This window comes from Bombina bombina, chromosome 12, assembly GCF_027579735.1.
Source record: "Bombina bombina isolate aBomBom1 chromosome 12, aBomBom1.pri, whole genome shotgun sequence".
Taxonomy (NCBI): Eukaryota; Metazoa; Chordata; class Amphibia; order Anura; family Bombinatoridae; genus Bombina; species Bombina bombina.
Window position 1 is genome coordinate 14,604,221 of NC_069510.1, and position 27,286 is coordinate 14,631,506.

The window sequence follows — 27,286 nt, forward strand, 5'->3', positions numbered from 1 at the left end:
GCATATGCTGTCAGCATTTAGCGATGCAGGGCGGACATGATTCGCCATAGCGTATCATGTCCGCCTGTGGTATGATAAATCTACCCCAGAATGTGCTTTTTTAAAGAATACTTCTAATGTATTTCTATTATCATATTTGTAGCATCTCTTACTTTTCTTTCCTTGTCTCCTTTTCATGAGAGCATAATGCGGTAGGCTCAAGTGTGTGCACGTGTCTTGGACACTATATTTGGTTGAAACCCCATTGTCACATAATGCTCAAGACACATGAACTCTCCTGTGCCTACCTCAGTATGCTCTCAGGTAAATAAACAAGACTGCAACAAATTACATCAAGAAAACTAATTAATTTAAAGGGATATGGAACCCAAATTTTTCTTTCATGATTCAGATAGAAAATTTTTAAGCAACTTTCTAATTTACTTCTATTATTCATTTGTTTTATTCTCTTGATATAATGCATTGGAGTAGCAGCAATACACTTCTGGCAGCTAGAGGAACACAAGTGTTAAGCCAATGACAGGAGGCATATATGTGCAGCCACCAATCAGCTGCTAACGCCCAACGTCTGAGCCTACCTAGGTATGCTTTTCAACAAATGATGCCAAGAAAATGAAGCACATTAGATAATAGAAGTAAATTGGAAAGTTGTTCAAAATTGTATGTTCTGACTGAATCATGGAAGAAGAAAACAATTTTGTTTCATGTTTAAAGGGACAATAAATCCAAAATTAAAAAATGTTTCATTATTTAGACAGAGCATGCAATTTTAAATAATCAACATTACTTATATTATCTAATATGCTTTGTTTCCTTGGAATCCTTTGTTGCATACCTAGGTAGGCTCAGGATCAGTAATGTGCTACTGGGAGCTAGCTGCTGATTGGTGGCTGCAGATATATGCCTCTTGTCATTGGCTCACCTGATATGCTATGTTAGCTCCCAGTAGTACATCACTGCTCCTTCAACAAAGGATACCAAGAGAATGAAGTAGAATTGATAAAATAAGCAATATGGAATATGGGTTTCATGTCCCTTTCATAAAAGAAGTAAATAAACATTTTTTTAAAAACTGCACACACTGTGCATCATAAAAGTTTCATCTTAATGCCCATGTCCCTTAATCAGAGATGAGGCAGAAAAGGCAGAGACCTGGTTACACAAGGTTTGGTAAACAGCTGGAGCTGAGAGGACTTGGTAAAAAGATGGAGAAAAATGCAATGGAATATAAAATAATAGTACTAAAACAATCTGAAATTGAGGGGAGAGTAACAAAGGGAGAAAAACGTAAGAACGTTCTGTGGGAAATAAACATTTCTGAGGGTTAAAGGTTACAACATGATCTGGGGACAAGCGCTACAGAAAGGAACCAATGATGCAATTTATCTTCTTGTGTTTCTCAAAAAATCTGTAGTGTGACGTGTGATAAAGTGTAAGAGCCATAAGTCACGACAGTAACCAGTAACCCCTTCCTTCTGTACCTAGGTTGAATGCTTTCATCCTAATGCTCTGTGAGGCTCCATTCTGCTGCCAGTTCATTGAATTTGCAAACACTGTTGCTGCAAAAACGGACAGGATGAAACCCTGGCAAAAGGCACTGTTTTACTGTGGGTATGTACTAAATTCAATACTGTGGGTATATACCAGGTTGATTACTGTGGATATGTACCAGGCTTGGTACTGTGGGGTATGTACCTGGCTCGGTACTGTGGGTATGTACCCGATTCATTGCTGTTAAATACTGATTCAATACTGAGTGTTAAGAACCTAATTCATTACTGTAGGGTATGTACCTGGTTCATTACTGTAGGTATGTACCAGATTCATTACTGTGGGTATGTACCTGGTTTATTACTGTAAGTATGTACCAGGTTCGTTACTGTGGGGTATGTACCAGGTTCGTTACTATGGGATATGTACCAGGTTCGTTACTATGGGATATGTACCAGGTTCGTTACTATGGGATATGTACCAGGTTCGTTACTGTGGGATATGTACCAGGTTCGTTACTGTGGGGTATGTACCAGGTTCATTACTGTGGGGTACGTACCAAGTCCGTTACTGTGGGCGTACGTACCAGGTTTGTTACTGTGGGGTATGTACCAGGCTCGTTATTGTGGGGCATGTACCATGTACATTACTGTAGGCTACGTACCAGGTTTGTTACTGTGGGGTATGTGCCAGGTACATACCAGGTCATTACTGTGGGGTATGTGCTAGGTTCCTTATTGTGGGGTACGTGCCAGGCTCGTTACTGTGGGGTATGTGCCAGGTTTGTTACTGATGGGTATGTACCAGGCTTGTTACTGTGGGGTATGTGCCAGGTTCGTTACTGTGGGGTATGTGCCAGGTTTGTTACTGATGGGTATGTACCAGGTTTGTTACTGTGGGGTATGTGCCAGGTTCGTTACTGTGGGGTATGTGCCAGGTTTGTTACTGATGGGTATGTACAAGGCTCGTTACTGTGGGGTATGTGCCAGGTTCGTTACTGTGGGGTATGTGCCAGGTTTGTTACTGTGGGGTATGTGCCAGGTTTGTTACTGATGGGTATGTACCAGGCTTGTTACTGTGGGGTATGTGCCAGGTTCGTTACTGTAGGGTATGTACCAGGCTTGTTACTGTGGGGTATGTGCCAGGCTTGTTACTGTGGGGTATGTGCCGGGTTTGTTACTGTAGGGTATGTACCAGGTTCGTTACTGTGGGGTATGTGCCAGGCTTGTTACTGTGGGTATGTGCCAGGTTTGTTATTGTGGAGTATGTGCCAGGTTTGTTACTGTGGGGTATGTACCAGGCTTGTTACTGTGGAGTATGTGCCAGGCTTGTTACTGTGGGGTATGTGCCAGGTTTGTTACTGTGGGGTATGTACTAGACTTGTTACTGTGGGGTATGTGCCAGGCTTGTTACTGTGGGGTATGTGCCAGGCTTGTTACTGTGGGGTATGTGCCAGGCTTGTTACTGTGGGGTATGTACCAGGTTTGTTGCTGTGGAGTATGTGCCAGGCTTGTTACTGTGGGATATGTGCCAGGTTTGTTGCTGTGGGGTATGTGCCAGGCTTGTTACTGTGGGGTATGTACCAGGCTTGTTACTGTGGGGTATGTACCAGGCTTGTTACTGTGGAGTATGTGCCAGGTTTGTTACTGTGGGGTATGTACCAGGCTTGTTACTGTGGGGTATGTGCCAGGTTTGTTACTGTGGGGTATGTGCCAGGTTTGTTACTGTGGGGTATGTGCCAGGTTTGTTACTGTGGAGTATGTACCAGGCTTGTTACTGTAGGGTATGTACCAGGCTTGTTACTGTAGGGTATGTACCAGGCTTGTTACTGTGGGGTATGTGCCAGGTTTGTTAATGTGGGGGATGATACTATGGGTCAGTTTAACAGGCCTAGAGCTTAGTTTGGTTTTGTTATTTATACCTACTATCAAGTGTGATTTAAAGTCTATAAGTTGATCCTATAATGTTATGTTCCTAAAATGTGTTATTTGCTTTTCTTTTAATCCATAACTATCTATAAAAATAAGTGGCTTGTTAGTGACCATTCATTTATATGCATGTCTGTGTGCATCTCATTCTCTCTCCACAGGATGGCGCTGTTTCCAGTGTTTATAAGTTTCACTTTAACCACCTTCCTCGGTAATGCGATTGCTTTTGCAACAGGCGTTCTGTATGGTCTATCTGCCTTAGGCAAAAAGTAAGAGTATTATTTTTTTATAAAGTAAGCAGTATGGAAATTGTTGTTGCTTAGTACTGGGCTTTGGTTTACAGACAAATATAAGATAATGAAGCAAGTGTGTGTACATAAAGTGATAACATAATGAATAAAGGTTTTATAACGAGAGAGGGAGAGGAAAAATAAACCCCCCAAAAATGATGCTCACTAAAATCTATTACATATTATTATTAGTACGCACGTGTATGTACGGCCAGTGAGTAACCAAGCACAGATAGCTGGCGCTCACTAAAATCTATTACATATTATTATTAGTACGCACGTGTATGTACGGCCAGTGAGTAACCAAGCACAGATAGCTGGCGCTCAGTAAAATCTATTACATATTATTATTAGTACGCACGTGTATGTACGGCCAGTGAGTAACCAAGCACAGACAGCTGGCGCTCAGTAAAATCTATTACATATTATTATTAGTACGTACGTGTAGGTACAGCTAGTGAGTAACGAAGCACAGACAGCTCGCGCTCAGTAAAATCTATTACATATTCTTATTAGTACGCACGTGTATGTACAGCTAGTGGGTAACCCAGCACAGACAGCTGGCGCTCAGTAAAATCTATTACATATTATTATTAGTACGCACGTGTATGTACGGCCAGTGAGTAACCAAGCACAGACAGCTGGCGCTCACTAAAATCTATTACATATTATTATTAGTACGCACGTGTATGTACGGCCAGTGAGTAACCAAGCACAGATAGCTGGCGCTCAGTAAAATCTATTACATATTATTATTAGTACGCACGTGTATGTACGGCCAGTGAGTAACCAAGCACAGACAGCTGGCGCTCAGTAAAATCTATTACATATTATTATTAGTACGTACGTGTAGGTACAGCTAGTGAGTAACGAAGCACAGACAGCTCGCGCTCAGTAAAATCTATTACATATTCTTATTAGTACGCACGTGTATGTACAGCTAGTGAGTAACCCAGCACAGACAGCTCGCGCTCAGTAAAATCTATTACATATTCTTATTAGTACGCACGTGTAGGTACAGCTAGTGAGTAACCCAGCACAGACAGCTGGCGCTCAGTAAAATCTATTACATATTATTATTAGTACGCACGTGTATGTACGGCCAGTGAGTAACCAATCACAGACAGCTGGCTCTCAGTAAAATCTATTACATATTATTATTAGTACGCACGTGTAGGTACAGCTAGTGAGTAACCAAGCACAGACAGCTCGCGCTCAGTAAAATCTATTACATATTCTTATTAGTACGCACGTGTAGGTACAGCTATTGAGTAACCCAGCACAGACAGCTGGCGCTCAGTAAAATCTATTACATATTATTATTAGTACGCACGTGTAGTTACAGCTAGTGAGTAACCAAGCACAGACAGCTGGCGCTCAGTAAAATCTATTACATATTATTATTAGTACGCACGTGTAGTTACAGCTAGTGAGTAACCAAGCACAGACAGCTGGCGCTCAGTAAAATCTATTACATATTATTATTAGTACGCACGTGTAGGTACAGCTAGTGAGTAACCAAGCACAGACAGCTCGCGCTCAGTAAAATCTATTACATATTCTTATTAGTACGCACGTGTAGGTACAGCTAGTGAGTAACCAAGCACAGACAGCTGGCGCTCAGTAATATATATTACATATTATTATTAGTACGCACGTGTATGTACAGCTAGTGAGTAACCAAGCACAGACAGCTGGCGCTCAGTAAAATCTATTACATATTATTATTAGTACGCACGTGTAGGTACAGCTTGTGAGTAACCAAGCACAGACAGCTGGCGCTCAGTAAAATCTATTACATATTATTATTAGTACGCACGTGTAGGTACAGCCAGTGAGTAACCAAGCACAGACAGCTGGCGCTCAGTAAAATCTATTACATATTATTATTAGTATGCACGTGTATGTACGGCTAGTGAGTAACCAAGCACAGACAGCTGGCGCTCAGTAAAATCTATTACATATTATTATTAGTACGCACGTGTAGGTACAGCTAGTGAGTAACCAAGCACAGACAGCTGGCGCTCAGTAAAATCTATTACATATTATTATTAGTACGCACGTGTAGGTACAGCTAGTGAGTAACGAAGCACAGACAGCTGGCGCTCAGTAAAATCTATTACATATTATTATTAGTACGCACGTGTATGTACGGCCAGTGAGTAACCAAGCACAGACAGCTGGCGCTCAGTAAAATCTATTACATATTATTATTAGTACGCACGTGTATGTACGGCCAGTGAGTAACCAAGCACAGACAGCTGGCGCTCAGTAAAATCTATTACATATTATTATTAGTACGCACGTGTAGGTACAGCTAGTGAGTAACCAAGCACAGACAGCTGGCGCTCAGTAAAATCTATTACATATTATTATTAGTACGCACGTGTAGGTACAGCTAGTGAGTAACCAAGCACAGACAGCTGGCGCTCAGTAAAATCTATTACATATTATTATTAGTACGCACGTGTAGGTACAGCCAGTGAGTAACCAAGCACAGACAGCTGGTACTCAGTAAAATCTATTACATATTATTATTAGTACGCACGTGTAGGTACAGCCAGTGAGTAACCAAGCACAGACAGCTGGCGCTCAGTAAAATCTATTACATATTCTTATTAGTACGCACGTGTAGGTACAGCCAGTGAGTAACCAAGCACAGACAGCTGACGCTCAGTAAAATCTATTACATATTATTATTATTATTAGTACGCACGTGTATGTACAGCCAGTGAGTAACCAAGCACAGACAGCTGGTGCTCAGTAAAATCTATTACATATTATTATTAGTACGCACGTGTAGGTACAGCTAGTGAGTAACCAAGCACAGACAGCTGGCGCTCAGTAAAATCTATTACATATTATTATTAGTACGCACATGTACGTACAGCAAGTGAGTAACCAAGCACAGACAGCTGGCGCTCAGTAAAATCTATTACATATTATTATTATTAGTACGCACATGTAGGTACAGCTAGTGAGTAACCAAGCACAGACAGCTGGCGCTCAGTAAAATCTATTACATATTATTATTAGTACGCACGTGTATGTACAGCCAGTGAGTAACCAAGCACAGACATCTGGCGCTCAGTAATATCTATTACATATTATTATTAGTACGCACGTGTATGTACAGCCAGTGAGTAACCAAGCACAGACAGCTGGCGCTCAGTAAAATCTATTACATATTATTATTAGTACGCACGTGTATGTACGGTTAGTGAGTAACCAAGCACAGACAGCTGGCGCTCAGTAAAATCTATTACATATTATTATTATTAGTACGCACGTGTATGTACAGCCAGTGAGTAACCAAGCACAGACAGCTGGCGCTCAGTAAAATCTATTACATATTCTTATTAGAACGCACGTGTAGGTACAGCTAGTGAGTAACCAAGCACAGACAGCTGGCGCTCAGTAAAATCTATTACATATTATTATTATTAGTACGCACGTGTATGTACAGCCAGTGAGTAACCAAGCACAGACAGCTGACGCTCAGTAAAATCTATTACATATTATTATTATTAGTACGCACATGTAGGTACAGCTAGTGAGTTACCAAGCACAGACAGCTGGCGCTCAGTAAAATCTATTACATATTATTATTAGTACGCACGTGTATGTACAGCCAGTGAGTAACCAAGCACAGACAGCTGGCGCTCAGTAAAATCTATTACATATTATTATTAGTACGCACGTGTATGTACAGCCAGTGAGTAACCAAGCACAGACAGCTGGCGCTCAGTAAAATCTATTACATATTATTATTAGTACGCACGTGTAGGTACAGCTAGTGAGTTACCAAGCACAGACAGCTGGCGCTCAGTAAAATCTATTACACATTATTATTAGTATGCACGTGTAGATACAGCTAGTGAGTAACCAAGCACAGACAGCTGGCGCTCAGTAAAATCTATTACATATTATTATTATTAGTACGCACGTGTATGTACGGTTAGTGAATAACCAAACACAGACAGCAGGCGCTCAGTAATATCTATTAGATATTATTATTAGTACACACGTGTATGTACGGCCAGTGAGTAACCAAGCACAGACAGCTGGCGCTCAGTAAAATCTATTACATATTCTTATTAGAACGCACGTGTATGTACAGCCAGCGAGTAACCAAGCACAGACAGCTGGCGCTCAGTAAAATCTATTACATATTATTATTAGTACGCACGTGTATGTACAGCTAGTGAGTTACCAAGTACAGACAGCTGGCACTCAGTAAAATCTATTACATATTATTATTATTATTAGTACGCACGTGTAGGTACAGCTAGTGAGTAACCAAGCACAGACAGCTGGCGCTCACTAAAATCTATTACATATTATTATTAGTACGCACGTGTAGGTACAGCTAGTGAGTAACCAAGCACAGACAGCTGGCGCTCACTAAAATCTATTACATATTATTATTAGTACGCACGTGTAGGTACAGCTAGTGAGTAACCAAGCACAGACAGCTGGCGCTCAGTAAAATCTATTACATATTATTATTATTAGTACGCACGTGTATGTACGGTTAGTGAATAACCAAACACAGACAGCTGGCGCTCAGTAAAATCTATTACATATTATTATTAGTACGCACGTGTAGGTACAGCTAGTGAGTAACCAAGCACAGACAGCTGGCGCTCAGTAAAATCTATTACATATTATTATTAGTACGCACGTGTATGTACGGCCAGTGAGTAACCAAGCACAGACAGCTGGCGCTCAGTAAAATCTATTACATATTCTTATTACAACGCATGTGTATGTACAGCCAGCGAGTAACCAAGCACAGACAGCTGGCGCTCAGTAAAATCTATTACATATTATTATTAGTACGCACGTGTAGGTACAGCTAGTGAGTAACCAAGCACAGACAGCTGGCGCTCAGTAAAATCTATTACATATTATTATTAGTACGCGCGTGTATGTACGGCCAGTGAGTAACCAAGCACAGACAGCTGGCGCTCAGTAAAATCTATTACATATTCTTATTAGAACGCATGTGTATGTACAGCCAGCGAGTAACCAAGCACAGACAGCTGGCGCTCAGTAAAATCTATTACATATTATTATTAGTACGCACGTGTATGTACAGCTAGTGAGTTACCAAGTACAGACAGCTGGCGCTCAGTAAAATCTATTACATATTATTATTAGTACGCACGTGTAGGTACAGCTAGTGAGTAACCAAGCACAGACAGCTGGCGCTCAGTAATATATATTACATATTATTATTATTATTAGTACGCACGTGTAGTTACAGCTAGTGAGTAACCAAGCACAGACAGCTGGCGCTCAGTAATATCTATTAGATATTATTATTAGTACGCACGTGTAGGTACAGCTAGTGAGTAACCAAGCACAGACAGCTGGCGCTCAGTAAAATCTATTACATATTATTATTAGTACGCACGTGTAGGTACAGCTAGTGAGTAACCAAGCACAGACAGCTGGTGCTCAGTAAAATCTATTACATATTATTATTAGTACGCACGTGTAGGTACAGCTAATGAGTAACCAAGCACAGACAGCTGGCGCTCAGTAAAATCTATTACATATTATTATTATTATTAGTATGCACGTGTATGTACAGCCAGTGAGTAACCAAGCACAGACAGCTGGCGCTCAGTAAAATCTATTACATATTATTATTAGTACGCACGTGTATGTACGGCCAGTGAGTAACCAAGCACAGACAGCTCGCGCTCAGTAAAATCTATTACATATTATTATTAGTACGCACGTGTATGTACAGCCAGTGAGTAACCAAGCACAGACAGCTGGCGCTCAGTAAAATCTATTACATATTATTATTATTAGTACGCACGTGTATGTACGGCCAGTGAGTAACCAAGCACAGACAGCTGGCGCTCAGTAAAATCTATTACATATTATTATTAGTACGCACGTGTATGTACAGCCAGTGAGTAACCAAGCACAGACAGCTGGCGCTCAGTAAAATCTATTACATATTATTATTAGTACGCACGTGTAGGTACAGCTAGTGAGTTACCAAGCACAGACAGCTGGCGCTCAGTAAAATCTATTACATATTATTATTAGTACACACGTGTAGGTACAGCTAGTGAGTAACCAAGCACAGACAGCTGGCGCTCAGTAAAATCTATTACATATTATTATTAGTACGCACGTGTATGTACGGCCAGTGAGTAACCAAGCACAGACAGCTGGCGCTCAGTAAAATCTATTACATATTCTTATTAGTACGCACGTGTATGTACAGCCAGTGAGTAACCAAGCACAGACAGCTGGTACTCAGTAAAATCTATTACATATTATTATTAGTACGCACGTGTAGGTACAGCTAGTGAGTTACCAAGCACAGACAGCTGGCGCTCAGTAAAATCTATTACATATTATTATTAGTACGCACGTGTAGGTACAGCTTGTGAGTAACCAAGCACAGACAGCTGGCGCTCAGTAAAATCTATTACATATTATTATTAGTACGCACGTGTAGGTACAGCTAGTGAGTAACAAGCACAGACAGCTGGCGCTCAGTAAAATCTATTACATATTATTATTAGTACGCACGTGTAGGTACAGCTAGTGAGTAACCAAGCACAGACAGCTGGCGCTCAGTAAAATCTATTACATATTATTATTAGTACGCACGTGTATGTACGGCCAGTGAGTAACCAAGCACAGACAGCTGGCGCTCAGTAAAATCTATTACATATTCTTATTACAACGCATGTGTATGTACAGCCAGCGAGTAACCAAGCACAGACAGCTGGCGCTCAGTAAAATCTATTACATATTATTATTAGTACGCACGTGTAGGTACAGCTAGTGAGTAACCAAGCACAGACAGCTGGCACTCAGTAAAATCTATTACATATTATTATTAGTACGCGCGTGTATGTACGGCCAGTGAGTAACCAAGCACAGACAGCTGGCGCTCAGTAAAATCTATTACATATTCTTATTAGAACGCATGTGTATGTACAGCCAGCGAGTAACCAAGCACAGACAGCTGGCGCTCAGTAAAATCTATTACATATTATTATTAGTACGCACGTGTATGTACAGCTAGTGAGTTACCAAGTACAGACAGCTGGCGCTCAGTAAAATCTATTACATATTATTATTAGTACGCACGTGTAGGTACAGCTAGTGAGTAACCAAGCACAGACAGCTGGCGCTCAGTAATATATATTACATATTATTATTATTATTAGTACGCACGTGTAGTTACAGCTAGTGAGTAACCAAGCACAGACAGCTGGCGCTCAGTAATATCTATTAGATATTATTATTAGTACGCACGTGTAGGTACAGCTAGTGAGTAACCAAGCACAGACAGCTGGCGCTCAGTAAAATCTATTACATATTATTATTAGTACGCACGTGTAGGTACAGCTAGTGAGTAACCAAGCACAGACAGCTGGTGCTCAGTAAAATCTATTACATATTATTATTAGTACGCACGTGTAGGTACAGCTAATGAGTAACCAAGCACAGACAGCTGGCGCTCAGTAAAATCTATTACATATTATTATTATTATTAGTATGCACGTGTATGTACAGCCAGTGAGTAACCAAGCACAGACAGCTGGCGCTCAGTAAAATCTATTACATATTATTATTAGTACGCACGTGTAGGTACAGCTAGTGAGTTACCAAGCACAGACAGCTGGCGCTCAGTAAAATCTATTACATATTATTATTAGTACGCACGTGTAGGTACAGCTAGTGAGTTACCAAGCACAGACAGCTGGCGCTCAGTAAAATCTATTACATATTATTATTAGTACACACGTGTATGTACAGCCAGTGAGTAACCAAGCACAGACAGCTGGTACTCAGTAAAATCTATTACATATTATTATTAGTACGCACGTGTAGGTACAGCTAGTGAGTTACCAAGCACAGACAGCTGGCGCTCAGTAAAATCTATTACATATTATTATTAGTACGCACGTGTAGGTACAGCTTGTGAGTAACCAAGCACAGACAGCTGGCGCTCAGTAAAATCTATTACATATTATTATTAGTACGCACGTGTAGGTACAGCTAGTGAGTAACAAGCACAGACAGCTGGCGCTCAGTAAAATCTATTACATATTATTATTAGTACGCACGTGTATGTACGGTTAGTGAGTAACCAAGCACAGACAGCTGGCGCTCAGTAAAATCTATTACATATTATTATTAGTACGCACGTGTAGGTACAGCTAGTGAGTAACCAAGCACAGACAGCTGGCGCTCAGTAAAATCTATTACATATTACTATTAGTACGCACGTGTAGGTACAGCCAGTGAGTAACCAAGCACAGACAGCTGGCGCTCAGTAAAATCTATTACATATTATTATTAGTACGCACGTGTATGTACAGCCAGTGAGTAACCAAGCACAGACAGCTGGCGCTCAGTAAAATCTATTACATATTATTATTAGTACGCACGTGTAGGTACAGCCAGTGAGTAACCAAGCACAGACAGCTGGCGCTCAGTAAAATCTATTACATATTATTATTATTATTAGTACGCACGTGTATGTACAGCCAGTGAGTAACCAAGCACAGACAGCTGGCGCTCAGTAAAATCTATTACATATTATTATTAGTACGCACGTGTATGTACAGCCAGTGAGTAACCAAGCACAGACATCTGGCGCTCAGTAAAATCTATTACATATTATTATTAGTACGCACGTGTATGTACAGCCAGTGAGTAACCAAGCACAGACAGCTGGCGCTCAGTAAAATCTATTACATATTATTATTAGTACGCACGTGTAGGTACAGCCAGTGAGTAACCAAGCACAGACAGCTGGCGCTCAGTAAAATCTATTACATATTATTATTATTATTAGTACGCACGTGTATGTACAGCCAGTGAGTAACCAAGCACAGACATCTGGCGCTCAGTAAAATCTATTACATATTATTATTAGTACGCACGTGTATGTACAGCCAGTGAGTAACCAAGCACAGACAGCTGGCGCTCAGTAAAATCTATTACATATTATTATTAGTACGCACGTGTAGGTACAGCCAGTGAGTAACCAAGCACAGACAGCTGGCGCTCAGTAAAATCTATTACATATTATTATTATTATTAGTACGCACGTGTATGTACAGCCAGTGAGTAACCAAGCACAGACAGCTGGCGCTCAGTAAAATCTATTACATATTATTATTAGTACGCACGTGTATGTACAGCCAGTGAGTAACCAAGCACAGACATCTGGCGCTCAGTAAAATCTATTACATATTATTATTAGTACGCACGTGTATGTACAGCCAGTGAGTAACCAAGCACAGACAGCTGGCGCTCAGTAAAATCTATTACATATTATTATTATTATTAGTACGCACTTGTATGTACAGCCAGTGAGTAACCAAGCACAGACAGCTGGCGCTAAGTAAAATCTATTACATGTTATTATTAGTACGCACGTGTATGTACAGCTAGTGAGTAACCAAGCACAGACAGCTGGCGCTCAGTAAAATCTATTACATATTATTATTAGTACGCACGTGTAGGTACAGCCAGTGAGTAACCTAGCACAGACAGCTGGCGCTCAGTAAAATCTATTACATATTATTATTAGTACGCACGTGTAGGTACAGCTTGTGAGTAACCAAGCACAGACAGCTGGCGCTCAGTAAAATCTATTACATATTATTATTAGTACGCACGTGTAGGTACAGCCAGTGAGTAACCAAGCACAGACAGCTGGTACTCAGTAAAATCTATTACATATTATTATTAGTACGCACGTGTAGGTACAGCCAGTGAGTAACCAAGCACAGACAGCTGGCGCTCAGTAATATCTATTACATATTATTATTAGTACGCACGTGTATGTACAGCTAATGAGTAACCAAGCACAGACAGCTGGCGCTCAGTAATATATATTACATATTATTATTATTATTATTAGTACGCACGTGTAGTTACAGCTAGTGAGTAACCAAGCACAGACAGCTGGCGCTCAGTAAAATCTATTACATATTATTATTAGTACGCACGTGTAGGTACAGCTAGTGAGTAACCAAGCACAGACAGCTGGCGCTCAGTAAAATCTATTACATATTATTATTAGTACGCACGTGTAGGTACAGCTATTGAGTAACCAAGCACAGACAGCTGGCGCTCAGTAAAATCTATTACATATTATTATTAGTACGCACGTGTAGGTACAGCTTGTGAGTAACCAAGCACAGACAGCTGGCGCTAAGTAAAATCTATTACATATTATTATTAGTACGCACGTGTAGGTACAGCTAGTGAGTAACCAAGCACAGACAGCTGGCGCTCAGTAAAATCTATTACATATTATTATTAGTACGCACGTGTAGGTACAGCTAGTGAGTAACCAAGCACAGACAGCTGGCGCTCAGTAAAATCTATTACATATTATTATTAGTACCCACGTGTAGGTACAGCCAGTGAGTAACCAAGCACAGACAGCTGGCGCTCAGTAATATCTATTACATATTATTATTAGTACGCACGTGTAGGTACAGCTAGTGAGTAACCAAGCACAGACAGCTGGCGCTCAGTAAAATCTATTACATATTATTATTAGTACGCACGTGTAGGTACAGCCAGTGAGTAACCAAGCACAGACAGCTGGCGCTCAGTAAAATCTATTACATATTATTATTAGTACGCACGTGTATGTACGGCCAGTGAGTAACCAAGCACAGACAGCTGGCGCTCAGTAAAATCTATTACATATTATTATTAGTACGCACGTGTATGTACGGTTAGTGAGTAATCAAGCACAGACAGCTGGCGCTCAGTAAAATCTATTACATATTATTAGTACGCACGTGTAGGTACAGCTAGTGAGTAACCAAGCACAGACAGCTGGCGCTCAGTAAAATCTATTACATATTATTATTAGTACGCACGTGTATGTACAGCCAGTGAGTAACCAAGCACAGACAGCTGGCGCTCAGTAAAATCGATTACATATTATTATTAGTACGCACGTGTAGGTACAGCCAGTGAGTTACCAAGCACAGACAGCTGGCGCTCAGTAAAATCTATTACATATTATTATTAGTACGCACGTGTATGTACGGCCAGTGAGTAACCAAGCAGACAGCTGGCGCTCAGTAAAATCTATTACATATTATTATTAGTACGCACGTGTATGTACGGCTAGTGAATAACCAAGCACAGACAGCTGGCGCTCAGTAATATCTATTACATATTATTATTAGTACGCACGTGTAGGTACAGCCAGTGAGTAACCAAGCACAGACAGCTGGCGCTCAGTAAAATCTATTACATATTATTATTATTAGTACGCACGTGTAGGTACAGCTAGTGAGTAACCAAGCACAGACAGCTGGCGCTCAGTAAAATCTATTACATATTATTATTAGTACGCACGTGTAGGTACAGCTAGTGAGTAACCAAGCACAGACAGCTGGCGCTCAGTAAAATCTATTACATATTATTATTAGTACGCACGTGTATGTACGGCCAGTGAGTAACCAAGCACAGACAGCTGGCGCTCAGTAAAACCTATTACATATTATTATTAGTACGCACGTGTAGGTACGGCTAATGAGTAACCAAGCACAGACAGCTGGCGCTCAGTAAAATCTATTACATATTATTATTAGTACGCACGTGTATTTACAGCTAGTGAGTAACCAAGCACAGACAGCTGGCGCTTAGTAAAATCTATTACATATTATTATTAGTACGCACGTGTATGTACGGCCAGTGAGTAACCAAGCACAGACAGCTGGCGCTCAGTAAAATCTATTACATATTATTATTAGTACGCACGTGTATGTACGGCCAGTGAGTAACCAAGCACAGACAGCTGGCGCTCAGTAAAATCTATTACATATTATTATTAGTACGCACGTGTAGGTACAGCTTGTGAGTAACCAAGCACAGACAGCTGGCGCTAAGTAAAATCTATTACATATTATTATTAGTACGCACGTGTAGGTACAGCTAGTGAGTAACCAAGCACAGACAGCTGGCGCTCAGTAAAATCTATTACATATTATTATTAGTACGCACGTGTAGGTACAGCTAGTGAGTAACCAAGCACAGACAGCTGGCGCTCAGTAAAATCTATTACATATTATTATTAGTACCCACGTGTAGGTACAGCCAGTGAGTAACCAAGCACAGACAGCTGGCGCTCAGTAATATCTATTACATATTATTATTAGTACGCACGTGTAGGTACAGCTAGTGAGTAACCAAGCACAGACAGCTGGCGCTCAGTAAAATCTATTACATATTATTATTAGTACGCACGTGTAGGTACAGCCAGTGAGTAACCAAGCACAGACAGCTGGCGCTCAGTAAAATCTATTACATATTATTATTAGTACGCACGTGTATGTACGGCCAGTGAGTAACCAAGCACAGACAGCTGGCGCTCAGTAAAATCTATTACATATTATTATTAGTACGCACGTGTATGTACGGTTAGTGAGTAATCAAGCACAGACAGCTGGCGCTCAGTAAAATCTATTACATATTATTAGTACGCACGTGTAGGTACAGCTAGTGAGTAACCAAGCACAGACAGCTGGCGCTCAGTAAAATCTATTACATATTATTATTAGTACGCACGTGTATGTACAGCCAGTGAGTAACCAAGCACAGACAGCTGGCGCTCAGTAAAATCGATTACATATTATTATTAGTACGCACGTGTAGGTACAGCCAATGAGTTACCAAGCACAGACAGCTGGCGCTCAGTAAAATCTATTACATATTATTATTAGTACGCACGTGTATGTACGGCCAGTGAGTAACCAAGCAGACAGCTGGCGCTCAGTAAAATCTATTACATATTATTATTAGTACGCACGTGTATGTACGGCTAGTGAATAACCAAGCACAGACAGCTGGCGCTCAGTAATATCTATTACATATTATTATTAGTACGCACGTGTAGGTACAGCCAGTGAGTAACCAAGCACAGACAGCTGGCGCTCAGTAAAATCTATTACATATTATTATTATTAGTACGCACGTGTAGGTACAGCTAGTGAGTAACCAAGCACAGACAGCTGGCGCTCAGTAAAATCTATTACATATTATTATTAGTACGCACGTGTAGGTACAGCTAGTGAGTAACCAAGCACAGACAGCTGGCGCTCAGTAAAATCTATTACATATTATTATTAGTACGCACGTGTATGTACGGCCAGTGAGTAACCAAGCACAGACAGCTGGCGCTCAGTAAAACCTATTACATATTATTATTAGTACGCACGTGTAGGTACGGCTAATGAGTAACCAAGCACAGACAGCTGGCGCTCAGTAAAATCTATTACATATTATTATTAGTACGCACGTGTATTTACAGCTAGTGAGTAACCAAGCACAGACAGCTGGCGCTTAGTAAAATCTATTACATATTATTATTAGTACGCACGTGTATGTACGGCCAGTGAGTAACCAAGCACAGACAGCTGGCGCTCAGTAAAATCTATTACATATTATTATTAGTACGCACGTGTATGTACGGCCAGTGAGTAACCAAGCACAGACAGCTGGCGCTCAGTAAAACCTATTACATATTATTATTAGTACGCACGTGTAGGTACGGCCAGTGAGTAACCATGCACATAAAACTGGCGCTCAGTAAAATCTATAACATATTATTATTTTTATTATTAGTACGCACGTGTATGTACGGTTAGTGAATAACCAAACACAGACAGCTGGCGCTCAGTAATATCTATTACATATTATTATTAGTACGCACGTGTATGTACAGCCAGTGAGTAACCAAGCACAGACAGCTGGCGCTCAGTAAAATCTATTACATATTATTATTATTAGTACGCACGTGTATGTACGGCCAGTGAGTAACCAAGCACAGACAGCTGGAACTCAGTAAAATCTATTACATATTATTATTAGTACGCACGTGTATGTACAGCCAGTGAGTAACCAAGCACAGACAGCTGGCACTCAGTAAAATCTATTACATATTATTATTAGTACGCACGTGTAGGTACAGCTTGTGAGTAACCAAGCACAGACAGCTGGCGCTCAGTAAAATCTATTACATATTATTATTATTATTAGTACGCACGTGTATGTACAGCCAGTGAGTAACCAAGCACAGACAGCTGGCGCTCAGTAAAATCTATTACATATTATTATTAGTACGCACGTGTATGTACAGCCAGTGAGTAACCAAGCACAGACATCTGGCGCTCAGTAAAATCTATTACATATTATTATTAGTACGCACGTGTATGTACAGCCAGTGAGTAACCAAGCACAGACAGCTGGCGCTCAGTAAAATCTATTACATATTATTATTAGTACGCACGTGTAGGTACAGCTTGTGAGTAACCAAGCACAGACAGCTGGCGCTCAGTAAAATGTATTACATATTATTATTAGTACGCACGTGTAGGTACAGCTAGTGAGTAACCAAGCACAGACAGCTGGCGCTCAGTAAAATCTATTACATATTATTATTAGTACGCACGTGTATGTACAGCCAGTGAGTAACCAAGCACAGACATCTGGCGCTCAGTAAAATCTATTACATATTATTATTAGTACGCACGTGTATGTACGGCCAGTTAGTAACCAAGCACAGACATCTGGCGCTCAGTAAAATCTATTACATATTATTATTAGTACGCACGTGTATGTACAGCCAGTGAGTAACCAAGCACAGACAGCTGGCGCTCAGTAATATCTATTACATATTATTATTAGTACGCACGTGTAGGTACAGCTAGTGAGTAACCAAGCACAGACAGCTGGCGCTCAGTAAAATCTATTACATATTATTATTAGTACGCACGTGTAGGTACAGCTAGTGAGTAACCAAGCACAGACAGCTGGCGCTCAGTAAAATCTATTACATATTATTATTAGTACGCACGTGTAGGTACAGCTAGTGAGTAACGAAGCACAGACAGCTGGCGCTCAGTAAAATCTATTACATATTATTATTAGTACGCACGTGTATTTACGGCTAGTGAGTAATCAAGCACAGACAGCTGGCGCTCAGTAAAATCTATTACATATTATTAGTACGCATGTGTATGTACGGCTAGTGAATAACCAAGCACAGACAGCTTGCGCTCAGTAATATCTATTACATATTATTATTAGTACGCACGTGTAGGTACAGCCAGTGAGTAACCAAGCACAGACAGCTGGCGCTCAGTAAAATCTATTACATATTATTATTATTAGTACGCACGTGTAGGTACAGCTAGTGAGTAACCAAGCACAGACAGCTGGCGCTCAGTAAAATCTATTACATATTATTATTAGTACGCACGTGTATGTACGGCCAGTGAGTAACCAAGCACAGACAGCTGGCGCTCAGTAAAATCTATTACATATTATTATTATTCTTAGTACGCACGTGTATGTACGGCCAGTGAGTTACCAAGCACAGACAGCTGGCGCTCAGTAAAATCTATTACATATTATTATTAGTACGCACGTGTATGTACGGCCAGTGAGTAACCATGCACAGACAGCTGGCGCTCAGTAAAATCTATTACATATTACTATTAGTACGCACGTGTAGGTACAGCTAGTGAGTAACCAAGCACAGACAGCTGGTGCTCAGTAAAATCTATTACATATTATTATTAGTACGCACGTGTATGTACAGCTAATGAGTAACCAAGCACAGACAGCTGGCGCTCAGTAAAATCTATTACATATTATTAGTACGCAGGTGTATGTACGGCTAGTGAGTAACCAAGCACAGACAGGTGGCGCTCAGTAAAATCTATTACATATTATTATTATTATTAGTACGCACGTGTATGTACGGCCAGTGAGTAACCAAGCACAGACAGCTGGCGCTCAGTAAAATCTATTACATATTATTATTAGTACGCATGTGTAGGTACAGCTTGTGAGTAACCAAGCACAGACAGCTGGCGCTCAGTAAAATGTATTACATATTATTATTAGTACGCACGTGTAGGTACAGCTAGTGAGTAACCAAGCACAGACAGCTGGCGCTCAGTAAAATCTATTACATATTATTATTAGTACGCACGTGTATGTACAGCCAGTGAGTAACCAAGCACAGACATCTGGCGCTCAGTAAAATCTATTACATATTATTATTAGTACGCACGTGTATGTACGGCCAGTTAGTAACCAAGCACAGACATCTGGCGCTCAGTAAAATCTATTACATATTATTATTAGTACGCACGTGTATGTACAGCCAGTGAGTAACCAAGCACAGACAGCTGGCGCTCAGTAATATCTATTACATATTATTATTAGTACGCACGTGTAGGTACAGCTAGTGAGTAACCAAGCACAGACAGCTGGCGCTCAGTAAAATCTATTACATATTATTATTAGTACGCACGTGTAGGTACAGCTAGTGAGTAACCAAGCACAGACAGCTGGCGCTCAGTAAAATCTATTACATATTATTATTAGTACGCACGTGTAGGTACAGCTAGTGAGTAACGAAGCACAGACAGCTGGCGCTCAGTAAAATCTATTACATATTATTATTAGTACGCACGTGTATTTACGGCTAGTGAGTAATCAAGCACAGACAGCTGGCGCTCAGTAAAATCTATTACATATTATTAGTACGCATGTGTATGTACGGCTAGTGAATAACCAAGCACAGACAGCTTGCGCTCAGTAATATCTATTACATATTATTATTAGTACGCACGTGTAGGTACAGCCAGTGAGTAACCAAGCACAGACAGCTGGCGCTCAGTAAAATCTATTACATATTATTATTATTAGTACGCACGTGTAGGTACAGCTAGTGAGTAACCAAGCACAGACAGCTGGCGCTCAGTAAAATCTATTACATATTATTATTAGTACGCACGTGTATGTACGGCCAGTGAGTAACCAAGCACAGACAGCTGGCGCTCAGTAAAATCTATTACATATTATTATTATTCTTAGTACGCACGTGTATGTACGGCCAGTGAGTTACCAAGCACAGACAGCTGGCGCTCAGTAAAATCTATTACATATTATTATTAGTACGCACGTGTATGTACGGCCAGTGAGTAACCATGCACAGACAGCTGGCGCTCAGTAAAATCTATTACATATTACTATTAGTACGCACGTGTAGGTACAGCTAGTGAGTAACCAAGCACAGACAGCTGGTGCTCAGTAAAATCTATTACATATTATTATTAGTACGCACGTGTATGTACAGCTAATGAGTAACCAAGCACAGACAGCTGGCGCTCAGTAAAATCTATTACATATTATTAGTACGCAGGTGTATGTACGGCTAGTGAGTAACCAAGCACAGACAGGTGGCGCTCAGTAAAATCTATTACATATTATTATTATTATTAGTACGCACGTGTATGTACGGCCAGTGAGTAACCAAGCACAGACAGCTGGCGCTCAGTAAAATCTATTACATATTATTATTAGTACGCACGTGTATGTACAGCTAGTGAGTAACCAAGCACAGACAGCTGGCGCTCAGTAATATCTATTACATATTATTATTAGTACGCACGTGTAGGTACAGCTAATGAGTAACCAAGCACAGACAGCTGGCGCTTAGTAAAATCTGTTACATATTATTATTATTATTAGTACGCACGTGTATGTACAGCCAGTGAGTAACCAAGCACAGACAGCTGGCGCTCAGTAAAATCTATTACATATTATTATTATTAGTACGCACGTGTATGTACGGCCAGTGAGTAACCAAGCACAGACAGCTGGCGCTCAGTAATATCTATTACATATTATTATTAGTACACACGTGTCTGTGCTTGGTTACTCATTAGCTGTACATACACGTGCGTACTAATAATAATATGTAATAGATTTTACTGAGCGCCAGCTGTCTGTGCTTGGTTACTCACTAGCCATACATACACGTGCGTACTAATAATAATATGTAATAGATTTTACTAAGCGCCAGCTGTCTGTGCTTGTTACTCACTAGCTGTACCTACACGTGCGTACTAATAATAATATGTAATAGATTTTACTGAGCACCAGCTGTCTGTGCTTGGTTATTCACTGGCTGTACAGACAGCTGGTGCTCAGTAAAATCTATTACATATTATTATTAGTACGCACGTGTATGTACGGTTAGTGAGTAACCAAGCACAGACAGCTGGCGCTCAGTAAAATCTATTACATATTATTATTAGTACGCACGTGTAGGTACAGCCAGTGAGTAACCAAGCACAGACAGCTGGCGCTCAGTAAAATCTATTACATATTATTATTAGTACGCACGTGTATGTACAGCCAGCGAGTAACCAAGCACAGACAGCTGGTGCTCAGTAAAATCTATTACATATTATTATTAGTACGCACGTGTATGTACGGTTAGTGAGTAACCAAGCACAGACAGCTGGCGCTCAGTAATATCTATTACATATTATTATTAGTACGCACGTGTAGGTACAGCTAGTGAGTAACCAAGCACAGACAGCTGGCGCTCAGTAAAATCTATTACATATTATTATTAGTACGCACGTGTAGGTACAGCTAGTGAGTAACCAAGCACAGACCGCTGGCGCTCAGTAAAATCTATTACATATTATTATTAGTACGCACGTGTATGTACGGCCAGTGAGTAACCAAGCACAGACAGCTGGCGCTCAGTAAAATCTATTACATATTATTATTAGTACGCACGTGTATGTACAGCCAGTGAGTAACCAAGCACAGACAGCAGGCGCTTAGTAAAATCTATTACATATTATTATTAGTACGCACATGTAAATATGGCCAGTGAGTTACCAAGCCCAGACAGCTGGCGCTCAGTAAAATCTATTACATATTATTATTAGTACGCACGTGTATGTACAGCCAGTGAGTAACCAAGCACAGAGAGCTGGCGCTCAGTAAAATCTATTACATATTATTATTATTATTAGTACGCACGTGTAAATATGGCCAGTGAGTTACCAAGCCCAGACAGCTGGCGCTCAGTAAAATCTATTACATATTATTATTATTATTAGTACGCACGTGTATGTACGGCCAGTGAGTAACCAGGCAAAGACAGCTGGCGCTCAGTAAAACCTATTACATATTATTATTATTAGTACGCACGTGTAGGTACAGCTAGTGAGTAACCAAGCACAGACAGCAGGCGCTTAGTAAAATCTATTACATATTATTATTAGTACGCACGTGTAAATATGGCCAGTGAGTTACCAAGCCCAGACAGCTGGCGCTCAGTAAAATCACACTTTACTTCATTATATATGTCCTGTCTTCAGCCAGTGATTCATTGTTAAACGTATATTGTGCCATGATGCTTACATTGGTACTAACAGGTTTTGGTGAACATTTTAGTGTAGAAAGTCAATTAGGATTATTTTGTGCATACAAATAACACTTAAACGATATGTTACATAATGTCTTGTGAATGATAGTGTGTAATTGTCCTCTCTTTGCTTTTATCATCTCCTCTATTCTTTTTATTTGTATTACTCCCCCATCTACCCATCTGTCATAACCTCATTTAAATTTATTTTCCAACAAAGCACAAATGTTTTTGGTTCCTGTAATGTTTGTCAGGTGTAATATCAGGCAGCTCTGTTAAACCTAAATGACTCCCAGTAACTAATAATGTCTTATGGTAACTTGTAAAATAATCATTAGATATGTATGTGTACAATCTGCATAATTAAATGTGAATATATAACTCTCTCGTTATTTCCTGGTTACCTTTTTTCAGTTCTAGATATTATTAAAACCTAACTTCACTAACAATCTAACTACATTACAGGGGTGACGCTGTCTCGTACGCAAAGCTTCAGCAAATCAAGAAGCAACCGGATGAAGAGAAGGAGATGGGAACTTGAATCTTGCCCTGAAAACAATTTGATCATTTTTTCTTGTAGTTTTTGGGGGTTTCCGGTTGGTAATTTACTCATTGACCACTAGAGGACATACAACGTGGGTATGGGACAGTTTATATTATATCCGTTATTATTCTTCTGTGGACAACAAAATTCCTGTTTTTGAATAAGGAAGATCTTTTTTTCTTCTTCAATGTGCTGGATCATTAAGGTAAAAAGAAGGAAGAGCGAATAACAGCTGAACTTTTTTGTGAGGAATTCATCTTCTTTAAACCTTGTTACACTTTTGGGTTGTATGACGTGTAGATTTAGTATTTTACAGTGATTTTTTAGGATCCAACCTAGTTATTCTCTTGCAGCGCATCTCAGCTGGTTATCCCTTGAGATAACAATGTTACTATTTATATTGCATTGTGCTGTGAAATGAAAAAAAGGGACATTACAGAATGTGTCTATAAAAGGGAAGGGCAGCGGATTTAGCCACGCCGGCTGTGTTACACTTCAGTGCAAACTACTTTGTTTTGCTTTCATTTAACGTGACTGATGCACTTCAGCAAAGATTCCTTTGTATAAAGCACACGCAAACTAAGAGGTCCTGCACCCTGTGAAGGGTCATCCTGTAATGTTAGCTAGAGCTGAGCTTTAGCTGTTTTGTAGACTTATTACTGAAATGTCACTATTCAAAAAGTTGCAATGAAATGGTGGTGATTCTGCAATGTCACAATTTTAATTTTTTATTTGCTTTCATTATCAATATAAATGTAGCAACATGCTGTTTACCCCTTAAAGGGACCGTGTAGTAAAAAACAAAAATGGATGATTTAAATGCAGCATTATGGGGTACATTTACCATTCTGCAGGTGGGCAAGTAGTGAACCTGTTTGTCTGCATTCACTACTTGCGGTTTTGCATCACAGGGTGGAATTTATCATTGCACAAGAGGATTCAGGGCTGAATATAACGTCTCACACACTGCTCTGTGAAATATGATCCTGCTTGTAGGAGACTTTCACAGAGGTGTGCGAGACTTTATATTTCGCCACGGTGTGTGCAGAGGCAGGAGGCCTTATTTTAGCCTGTTACATATGTGTATTCGTGCTCCTGTTCTGATTAAAATAAAACAATGGCAGTTTCTTAGTGTTTCGCATCTGTATATCCTGCAGGGCATGTCAGCTAGTTATCCTGGCTGTGAGAGCGCGAGTTAGGGAAAACGCCTAGCTTTGGTTAGAGAGAACATTATGTACGTATTCATTCTAAATACAAACCCAGCAAAATTGTACTCCTTTTTCAGGGCTTTAGCTGTAAAAAAAAGTGATACAGGTATTTTACAAATGTTACATACACATAATGCTTTATTTAAATCATCCACTTTCTGATTTTTGACTACACTGTCCCTTTAAAGGGACACTCAATAAAAAATAAACTTTAATTATTCAGATAGAGCATGCCATTTTAAACAACTTTCCAATTTACTTCCATTAACAAAATGTGCACAGTCTTTTTATATTTAAACTTTTTGAGTCACCAGCTCCCACTGAGCATGTGCAAGAATAAGTGTGTATGCATTTGTGAATGGCTGATGGCCGTCACATGGTACGTGTATGCATTTGTGATTGGCTGATTGCTGTCACATGGTACAGGGGGAGTGGAAAAAGACATAATTTTTAAAATTGTCAGAAAAAATCTACTACTCATTATAAGTTCAGACTAAGTGTTATGGCATTGTCTTGTTATCTTGCATTTGTTGATTATGCAAATCTACTGTGTTGACTGGTCCTTTAAGTTTCAGGGCTTCAATGCTTTGCAATATGCTGCAGGGGTTAATGATCACTAACAGCTCAGGTTTTCAGTTGCTGTATTTGGAAGTGAGGCTCATACATTTGAATTGTAACATTCCATGCGCATCATTTCTATAGGATTTTGTTTTCAGTGTGTTTACAAGACCGTTGCTGTCTTTACTCAGGTATTGTTTATAAGAGAAGTAACTAATTAACCTCTCACAATACACAGGGCGTTCTCTGATTTGATTGAAGTAAGAAGAAATCTTTCATCTTTTCATCTGTGTTTTGAGAGTTTTGCTATAAAAGTCAGAGCGTACGTCTGTCCCCTTCTTGTTTTAAGGGGCAGGAAACATTTTAAACAAGAACCTGCTTTTTCATTGCAGCACTCATCAATTTAATTTATGCCAGTTTTTTTTTATGATAGTTTAAAAAAAAAAGACATCCTCTTAAAGGGATAGAAAGTTCAAAATTGAAAGGTGCATGAGTGCAGTTACATTTTGGCTAGAAACATTGTTGCAATATACCGTACTTCCATTAGTAAAAATGCTTCTAGTAAAAATGATTACTGGTTTTCAGCAGCATACGCACATATCCTGTTAGGGCACGTGCACCAGCACTAAAACACCCCTGCTCAGAGAGTCACCACTATGATAATCACCACTGACAGCTCTCCGAGCTTGAATAATGGTACACGGGAGACTCACAGCATATGTGCGTATGCCACTGAAACAGTAATAACGTTTATTATAAGCTAACGGAAGTATATTGTAACAATGCTTCTATTAAATATTCAAATGCACCCGTGCACATTTCAATTGTGACCTTTCTATCCCCTTCTGCTCTATTAATCTCCATGGCAAACGGTCCCTACAGCCTGTTATGATCCGTCTCTGTGGTTGCAATACATTTGTTATAGAGCGCACTGCTAATCTTACACCTGCAGAGACCAGCAGTCGGGAGCGTGTGATAAAAGGCCCTACAGCTTCTGATTAGCTATAGGTAAAACAAGATAAGTGTCAGCATTGATCGGCAGACAGTGGATTCTAAATGGCCAGTAGAAGGATAACTTATAAACATATTTCTTGTTTAAAGGGACAGTCTACCATAGAATTGTTATTGTTTTAAAAGATAGATATTCCGTTTATTATCCATTCCCATTACCCATTTGTTGATAAGCATACCTAGGTAGGTAGTGTGCTCGTGTCTGCAGACACTGCTGCCATTTAGTGTTCTTGCAACTGTATACCATTGTTAAAAATATTCTTGTAAACTGTTGACATATAGTGCTGCAGACGTGCACAATACTCGGCCTATCTACCTGATTTACGAAAACAAATTAGATACTAGAAGTACATTGAAAACTGTTTTTAAATTGTATGTTCTATCTGGATCATGAAAGAAAAACAAACTGGATTTATTTCTCTTTAAACAGGAATTTAAAGGTAAAATGTTAGCACCGTGCTACACTGCTCTTCCATTGTATGTAAGAGGTTGAGATGAATTATTATCAGCTTGGGATTGCAGCATTAAAGGAACAATGAACTATAATATTTTTCTTGCCAATTATCCATTTTATCTACTGGAGTGTATACAATTGTTTACAAATAGCTCCTTCACCTTTATTTTATCATTTGAAATAGCTGATTTGTCCTGTTGTATCGCCACCTATACTGGACATCTATTACACTGTTGATGCCGTTAGGACAGCATGGAACGTCCTAACATTTGAAGCAGTCCCCAGATCCAATCAGTGGCATTGTAGTCACATGATTGCACCAGTGATCATGTGACTTCCTATTTCTCTGATTTGTTTACATCAGAACTGTGTTCCAATCTTGTCCATTTGTAACCAGAAGGGATAAAGTTCTGGTCACAAAAAACATGTAAATAAGAATGTTTAGATAAAATAATACTCCTAGTGGGGCACTGTGACAGAGAGGTACAACATGTTTATTTTCCATTATTCTCTCTAAGTACGGCAATAAAGA

At 39.9% G+C, this 27,286-nt stretch overlaps 1 protein-coding gene across 1 annotated transcript in view; it reads left to right on the forward strand.

The window, feature by feature from the left end:
* Nucleotides 1-27,286, forward strand: part of CACFD1 (calcium channel flower domain containing 1) — a 65,488-nt gene that overhangs the window by 37,388 nt on the left and 814 nt on the right. Inside the window, exons 4-6 of the mRNA XM_053695374.1 lie at nt 1,486-1,611; nt 3,581-3,688; nt 23,445-27,286. The exon at nt 23,445-27,286 is cut by the window's right edge and continues 814 nt beyond it. Coding sequence (XP_053551349.1) covers nt 1,486-1,611; nt 3,581-3,688; nt 23,445-23,520 — 310 coding nt within the window. The 3' untranslated portion in view covers nt 23,521-27,286. The remainder of the gene's footprint in view (nt 1-1,485; nt 1,612-3,580; nt 3,689-23,444) is intronic.